This window comes from Sprattus sprattus, assembly GCF_963457725.1.
Source record: "Sprattus sprattus genome assembly, chromosome: 1".
In the NCBI taxonomy this organism is placed as follows: Eukaryota; Metazoa; Chordata; class Actinopteri; order Clupeiformes; family Clupeidae; genus Sprattus; species Sprattus sprattus.
The window spans coordinates 76,559,200-76,567,710 of NC_137920.1; the positions used below are offsets into that span (position 1 = coordinate 76,559,200).

Below are 8,511 nucleotides of genomic sequence, written 5' to 3' on the forward strand. Positions count from 1 at the left end.
CACCTGTCTGTGGAGGGCTTCACTTGGATACAGCCCCAGCTACCTGGCAAGGGTCAGAGGTCGTGACCCCCTGCAGCGGTGCTGATGGGATTTTTGAACTGGGGGGAACGCTAACATTTTTTAAACGTTATTCACTGATGATTGTAGCCTTGCGTAGGGAGAGTGGTGGGGACAGATCAGGGTCACTATGAATCTCCCCCCCGTCCCCAGTGCTATCTGCGCCTACCCCCTGACCCCCTATAGGTCTAAAATGCCAGCTGCCCCTTGCTGCGGTCTCTGGGGGGGGGGGGGGGGGGGGTACGGTTAAGATACGTACTCAGCAGACTTCCAGAAGTGTCCGGGGTGGGAGAGCCTGCGGTTGAGCTTGGGCAGCTTCTCCAGCATGTCTGCCAGCTGGGTGAAGGTGGGCCGCTCCCTGAGATCATAGGCCCAGCACGCAGACAGGACCTCCTGCACAGGGTCAGGGTGATAGATAGATAGATAGATAGATAGATAGATAGATAGATAGATAGATGGATACTTTATTGATCCCGAGGGAAATTAAGGTCATCCAGTAGCTTACACTTACAAACAAACATGAATCACGATAAATACAAAAATCACAATAAATACAAAAACAAAAACAGACAGGGTGGAAACATTTCAGGCTAATATTTTTTTCTTTTTACATATTTTTTATCCAAGAACGGTAGTACAATACAGGATGCATTTAAGTACAATGTCTTGAATTATTTTTGTCATATTTATCAGTCAAACAAATCCCTCCCACCCATACCACCCACATACTGAAAAAACAAACAAACGAAACAAAAATATTTACATTTCTTAAAGTGGGAGATGAGGAAAAAATGTTCTATGAGATATCCTCTTATTCACAGTCCATCAATGGATAACAGTTGGGAACACTTTAACTACTTGATCGTAGTGAAGGCATTTTTTGCCATTATGACTAAGTGTGAGTATTCTTTATCACTCTCGTCATTATAAGGAAGCGTGTGTTGGTATTGTCTTTCTCTTGTCATTATGAAAGTGTGTGAATAACACAGTCCGTCCCTTTCTCCCCCTTTGCAGTTTTGTCATTCATCCTCCTCTACTCACCGTGACCTCCTTGCCCAGACTGGTCTCGGCCAGCACGTTCTTGATCCCCTCCCCGCTCCCCACCTGCCAGATGGTAGCCTCCACAGGCTGGTTGGTGATGGGCCAGTCTCGGGCCTGCAGCTCATACCATATGGTCCTTCAGAGGGGAGGGGGAAGGTCAAAAGACACATTTAATCTCACAGGTGGGAGGCAAAAGCCCTTCACACCAATGGAGGAATGTACATAAAATGGCCTTTAGTATGTTAGGCTTCATGGTTAGAGGTGCATTAAATAGTTTTTGTTGTGAAAAAATATCCATAGACTTTAAAAATGAGGTAATTTTTCGTGGCATCATAAATAGAGTTCCAGTGTTGCACAGTACTTTAAAACAAAGACTCATGACGCATCGAAATCAGAGTTATACTGATAAACACTGACTTGTCACTGTTCCTTCAGCATGAGGGCACTACGGTGGGCCTTGAGGGACAAAAACGAGTACATACTCGTATGTCTTATATGCTTGTGGTGTCTGATGTGTGTGAGCAGAGGGGGACGTACCCAAAGGCGTAGACGTCAGCAGCGTTGGAGAAGGGCAGTCTGTCCTCGTTGTTTCCAGGGCTCATCTTGCGGACGATCTCCGGGGCCAAGTAACAGATCCAGCCGTGTGGCAACTTCAGCTCATTCTCACGCCTATAGGATACACACGCGCACACACACAAACGTTCACAAAATGTACACATGTGGATGCATTTATATATACACACACACACACACACACACACACACACACACACACACACACACAGGCACATGCACATACACATAAATACACACAAATCACATATATCACATACATAGTTTCTGTCTCCCTGACATGACAGCTCAGACAACAGTTACCATGGGAACAAATCCAGATTTGACCTGAAACAGATTCTGCTCATTCAAACCTGGAGCCTGGGAAGAGTGAGCAGGACTTCTTATTAACACACACACACACACACACACACACACACACACACACACACACACACACACACACACACACACACACACACACACACACACACACACAGTGAGCAGGACTTCTTACCGTCCTTCCTGGACCACTCCAGATATCCCGAAGAGGCCGAAGTCTGTGATGATCACCTTGTTGGTGTCGTGAAAGACATTCTTGGATTTCAGATCCTTGTGAACGATGCCTTTGGCATGCAGGTAGCCCATTCCCTACAAATACAGACAATAGGTTACATGAATTTCAAATGAAATAAAACAACATGCATTCAATAGACAAGGCAGTAGAGTCAGATGGCAGATGAGCACAAGAGGAAGGTAGACACAAGAATTTATTGGAAAAGGATTCAAGATTGATATGAGTTTGGCAGCTCATGGAAAAGTGGGTAAAATGACGATACCTTTACAATCTCTTGTGCGATTTGCCTTGTCTTGTTAATATCCAGATTGTGTTTCTGGTCCCTCACAACAGAGTACAAAGTCCTCCCTTTGCAGAAACTGTGAAGAACAAAGCAACCAAAGCATACACAAAATGCATTAAAAACTGCATTCATTAGTGCCTGCATTAATGAATGAATGAATTCATTAATTAATTATCCCAAATGATTCATGTTGGATGTGTATTTATTTCTTTATCCATCTCCATGCATGTCATCGTCGGCTTGCTCTAAGTGAATTAAGCCCCTCTCTTCTGTAGACCCCCATGAGGACGGTGACATTGGACCAGCATTACAGAGTGAATTAAGCCCCTCTCTTCTGTAGACCCCCATGAGGATGTGACATTGGACCAGCATTACAGAGTGAATTAAGCCCCTCTCTTCTGTAGACCCCCATGAGGATGTGACATTGGACCAGCATAACAGAGTGAAGCTGACGTTGTCCTTGAGCCTGACCTTGTGATGATGGCCAGGTGTGGCGGGGCCATGCACGCCCCCATGAAGAGCACCACGTTCTCGTGGCGCGTCTGACGGTAGTTCATCACCTCCTTAATAAATAACCAAAAATGTGATCATTAGTGGGTAAGCAGTAGAACTTATATATTGGGATTTTATTTTATTTTATTTTATTTTATTTTATTTTTCAATGTTATGTTTGATAAATATGTTAATGCCTTTTTTAAGTTGTTAAACCATTTTCACTCTGGCAGGGGGACTGCCAATGGAAACTAGCCTTTTGGCTATAATTGGGTGCATTTACATTTTAATGTTTATTAATGTACACGGTCCCTCTTCATCAAATAAACAAAACTGAAAGTGAAACTGAAACTGAAACTGAAACCTTCTTGAAGAGCTTGAGGTGGTCCTGGTTGTTGCCGTCGATCTCCAGCAGGCGGATGGCCACCTCGCCGTGCCAGCGTCCCCGGTGCACCCGGCCCCAGCGGCCCTTGCCGATCAGCTCGCCCAGGTCCAGCTGCTCGAAGGGGATGTCCCACTCCTGCAGGTAGACGCTGGTCTGGCTGGCTTTGCGGGAGATGGGGCCCCTCCAGTGGCCCCCGCCGCCGCCGCCCCGCGAGCTCGGCAGGTCGTCCAGCTCGTCCCCATCGCACTCCCCGTCTGAGCCCATGTGGACTCCATCCTCCTCCTCCTCCTCCTCATACTCCTCCTCGACCTCCTCTTCGTCCTCTTCTTCTACTACTTCTTCTTCGTCCTCTTCTTCTACTACTTCTTCTTCCTCCTCTGCCTCAACCTCTTCTTCTTCCTCTTCTTCCTAAAAGGGAATGTTACGATCAGCAATCAGCATTAAGCAATTGATCATCTATCTGCCCTGATGAGAAGGCATCAGTATTTTACTTTTGACTCATGTTCAAAAAACAAACATATGCCATTTATACACATTGTATGTTATTACACTTTCAAACTTAATTTAAATAAAAAAAAAACACTTAACTTGTTTTCTATGCTGCAATGTCTTTAAGAATGAGCCATAACAAACACATCAAAGCCATAACATACAGCTCTGTATCAAACCATATGAGTCTAAGTACTCTTCTCATGAAGCGCTCCGTCCAGACTTACCTCTCCATCCTCGTCCTCAGCCAGTTCAGCCCGCAGGACCTCTGCTGATGGCTCATTCTCAATACTGAGGTCAAAACAAAACAACAACGTTAAAGTTTCAAAACAGTCCTGCAAAAACGTAATTTTAAGGTGGTGGGGTTTCTTACACAGTGTGTGTGTGTGTGTGTGTGTGTGTGTGTGTGTGTGTGTGTGTGTGTGTGTGTGTGTGTGTGTGAGAGTGCGCACTTACACAGTGTCTGGAAGGCCACTCTCAACATGCAGCAGGTTTGAGCTGGACACGTCTGTGCGGATAAAAAAAACTTTGAGTTCGGTGTAAAGAAGAGTTTAACTGGATAAAATGTTTGTTTACAGCAATGGTTCCCAAAGTGTGTGGGGGGGGGGGGGGGCACAGAGTTACAATCCCTAAACAATCAAATACTAGTTTAAGTAAGTATGACAGTGCTTTCTCAGCACGCTACACTGTAATAAAACATAGCTATTTGGTGTTTTGTGTGTCTGTGTGTGTGTGTGTGTGTGTGTGTGTGTGTGTGTGTGTTGGGGGGGGGGGGGGGGGGGGGGGGGTCACTGTCAAAGGGGGGTCTTGACATGAAAAGTTTGGTAACCACTGGACTACTAGAAGACCTTCATATTAAAAATGGGTGTTGTCAGACAGATAGAGACTGTAATGACAGTGGTTACCAGCAGGGGGCGAACACACAATCTAAACACAACCAGAACCCAAAGCAGGAGCACACACCAATCAGCATTCAAGATGTTGACATTCAACAGCAGCATTCAACAGAGCTGTTTGACAAGTTCAACCACAAGGTTATACACACTTCATGTAAACGAGCAGAGGGCTGAAGAGGGATATGTAAGGGAAACCATTCAGGGAATGTGAACTCACCGGGGAAGATAAACTGCTGTCTATGCTGAAAGTAGCAGGCAGCTTGGGGACAGATAGGGCAAAAAACAAGTAGCAAGAGCAACAGGAGGAGAGATGGAAAGAGAGAGAGAGGGAGAGTTAGAGAGAGAGAAAGAGAGTAAGAGAGAGAGAAAGAGAGAGAGTAAGAGAGAGAGAGTATGAGGGAGAGAGTGGGAGAGAAGTAGAGGGAGAGAAAGAGAGAGAGAGTAAGAGAGAGAGAGAGAGGATGAGGGAGAGAAGTAGAGGGAGAGAAAGAGAGAGAGAGAGAGGATGAGGGAGAGAGTGGGAGAGAAGTAGAGGGAGAGAAAGAGAGAGAGAGAGTAAGAGAGAGAGAGAGGATGAGGGAGAGAAGTAGAGGGAGAGAAAGAGAGAGAGAGAGAGGATGAGGGAGAGAGTGGGAGAGAAGTAGAGGGAGAGAAAGAGAGAGAACATTCATGTTAAAAAGGGGCAGAAACTTTGGGTTAATGAAGGTAAGAATCTTAGTTAAACAAGCTTGCCAAAAACAAAACAAAAAACTATTAGCTTACAGCATTCAGGAAGTGATGTGTTTAACACACACAGGAACATAATGCAAAGGTTAATATCCATCATTAGTACAGTCTTAACTGGAGCACTATGCCTCATTAGTAGGCCTGCAGTATAAAAAGATGCACCGCAGAACATGCATGTACTGTGTGTGTGTGTGTGTGTGTGTGTGTGTGTGTGTGTGTGTGTGTGTGTGTGTGTCACATTATAGGACTGTTTGGGAAAGACTGTTTGAGCATGAATACACGGAAACACAGTAACCATATCTGTGCCAGGTCAGGCCTGATTCGCACCAGCAGATGTGCTGTTTGTATCAGGGCGGTCATCTGTCCTAGATCTAAGTTGTTGGGGAGTGAGGTTTCCCCACCACACAGACCTGTATCTGATGGCTTCTGTTATACTGGCATATGTGTGGTTGGTGAACATGTGCCTTGAGTAAAATACTGAAGCCCTCGATCAGGTCAGGGTTGGTGAACATGAACCTGAGGTTAAATAGCCTCTCATCAGGTGGGGTTGAGTCCTGATACTGATTCCTGCTGATCTGCTCTATCAGCAGCTGACCCGGGGGACATGCTGTGACCAGCCCTGATGGGGCCTACTACCCCAGGGGTATCAGACCAGACCAGCCCTGATGTGGCCTACTGCCCCAGGGGTATCAGACCAGACCAGCCCTGATGTGGCCTACTGCCCCAGGGGTATCAGACCAGACCAGCCCTGATGGGGCCTACTGCCCCAGGGGTAACAGGGGTGGGACCAGACCAGCCCTGATGGGGCCTACTGCCCCAGGGGTATCAGACCAGACCAGCCCTGATGGGGCCTACTGCCCCAGAGGTATCAGACCAGACCAGCCCTGATGTGGGGCCTACTGCCCCAGGGGTATCAGACCAGACCAGCCCTGATGGGGCCTACTGCCCCAGGGGTATAAGGGGTAGGACCAGGTCCAAGAGTAGAGTTCTTTCCCTCATAGTTGACATCTCAAGTGAATCTGGCCCTGGTTTGCATAGGATCAGTGCAGGATGTGTTGCAGGCTGTGTGACGTCCAAGCACTCACCTGGGAAGTGGAAGCGGTTGTCACGGTGACCTTTGGGTGAGGGGTTGGGGGGTGGGGTGGCGCTGGGGGGGTTGCTCTGCTGGAAGGGGGCGGGCGAGGAAGGGGTGGAGGAGGTGGTGGAGGACGGGTTGCTGCTGGAGTCCAGTTGGTTCAGAACCGGCGGGTGGTCCTGGGGGAAATCAAAGTCAAAGGTCAAAGTGTGTTTATTGTTGCATGTACCAAATTGCTTCAGCAAAGCAAAATTCTTACGACTTGGCCAGCATCATTCATCTACGCAGTAGACGTCATACATATAACATATACCAAAAAAAGAACATAAAACTAAGATAAATGACCACAAAGGTACGCACCATAACTATTTATTTATTTAGTTATTTAGTTAGTTAGTCATTTAGCAGACGCTTTTATCCAAAGCGACTTACAAGGATGTTTACACATTTTTTAACATTTACACTGATGGCACACTGCACATCAGGAGCAATTAGGTGGTTCAGTGTCTTGCTCAAGGACATTTCGACAGGGAATCCAACTAGCAACCTTCTGACTACTAAACGACTAGTGACACACGAGGCATGTGACAGCATTGGGCAAAACGTAAAAAACAAAGCGAATCGAAGCACTGTCAGCACTTCACAGCACAATAGTTTCAAATCATTTGTGTTGGGGGGGGCTCAGGGGCTTTACCTTCTTGGTTATTGCCTTTGGTAAGGTGCCGAACTGGGGCGCTTCAGGCAGACGGTCCACAGGGTTGTTGATGTCAGACGGGACCGACTCGGTCCTCCTGATCTTAGTGACTACAGCAGAGATGGAGAGCATGTGAGAAACACTCAAAGACAAACATGGGAAAAAGAGGCTTTACATAAAAAGCTAGACTGGGAGGTGAAGCCAGACGGCAGACAGGCTCAACGCTAACCCCTCAATGGCTAAATGAGATCGCTCTATTGTATTACTGTTGGACTTATTGTGAGACATTGACATGATGGCGGGTGCTTTTAATACAGATAAGTGCAGTTTTCATTTTGCTGTTTCAGAGTGTGAGTTGAGCCTATGGTGGCCCAGTGGAATAAGGACACTCGGAAAGGACAGGGGGGGAAAAGCATTGAATCCGCACAGACAGACTCTGATCCTACTCCCAGCCCTGGGGTGTGTAAAGTGCCTTTTAACAATGTGCACTGTTAATGGTGTAGGAATCCCCACCCCTCCCCCTCCCAGAAAAAGGTTTAGTACATTTAAGATCCCTTTTTTGGATTGATGATGAACAGTGTATGTAAGTTCGCATCAACGTGCTTACTATAATATAAATAGAAATAATAGAATTGAACTACAGTGAATGTACAGTGAATAAACTACAAATAGAAATAATAGAATTGAACTTTAGTGAATGTACAGTGAATAAACTACAAATAGAAATAATAGAATTGAACTTTAGTGAATGTACAGTGAACAAACTAGAAATAGAAGAATAGAATTGAACTATAGTGAATGTACTGAGCAGACTGCCACACTCACTTGGGAGGAAAGAGATCCTGCAGGATGGAGCCTCCTTGGTACATTTGTTGTGACACTTTAACCTGCGAACACACCACACACACACACACACACACACACACACACACACACACACACACACGTGTGAACAAACCACCAATCAGCACACACACGTGTGAACACACCACCAATCAGCACACACACACACACACACACACACACACACACACACACACACACACGTGTGAACAAACCACCAATCAGCACACACACGTGTGAACACACCACCAATCAGCACACACACACACGACAGGGGCAACCGGTACGTGTCACCATGACCGGTGGGGGGGGGGGGGGGGGGGGGGGGGGCTTACCTGCAGTGTTTGCATTTCACGCCAAAGATCATGTTCTTCTGACACACCTGGCAGGTCTGGGAGAGC

General features: G+C 46.5%; 1 protein-coding gene across 1 annotated transcript in view; it reads right to left on the reverse strand.

Annotated features, from left to right (window-relative positions):
• Positions 1-303: 303 nt before the first annotated feature.
• The window catches only part of ksr1a (kinase suppressor of ras 1a), a gene marked incomplete at both ends in the record, with an annotated part of 46,450 nt that continues 38,242 nt past the window's right edge, over positions 304-8,511 (reverse strand). The window contains 12 exons of the mRNA XM_080853909.1: positions 304-450; positions 1,099-1,234; positions 1,636-1,767; positions 2,168-2,301; positions 2,490-2,586; positions 2,982-3,073; positions 3,367-3,776; positions 4,990-5,031; positions 6,584-6,752; positions 7,268-7,377; positions 8,093-8,154; positions 8,446-8,511. The exon at positions 8,446-8,511 is cut by the window's right edge and continues 18 nt beyond it. Of these exons, the coding sequence (XP_080710035.1) occupies positions 304-450; positions 1,099-1,234; positions 1,636-1,767; positions 2,168-2,301; positions 2,490-2,586; positions 2,982-3,073; positions 3,367-3,776; positions 4,990-5,031; positions 6,584-6,752; positions 7,268-7,377; positions 8,093-8,154; positions 8,446-8,511 (1,597 nt within the window). The remainder of the gene's footprint in view (positions 451-1,098; positions 1,235-1,635; positions 1,768-2,167; positions 2,302-2,489; positions 2,587-2,981; positions 3,074-3,366; positions 3,777-4,989; positions 5,032-6,583; positions 6,753-7,267; positions 7,378-8,092; positions 8,155-8,445) is intronic.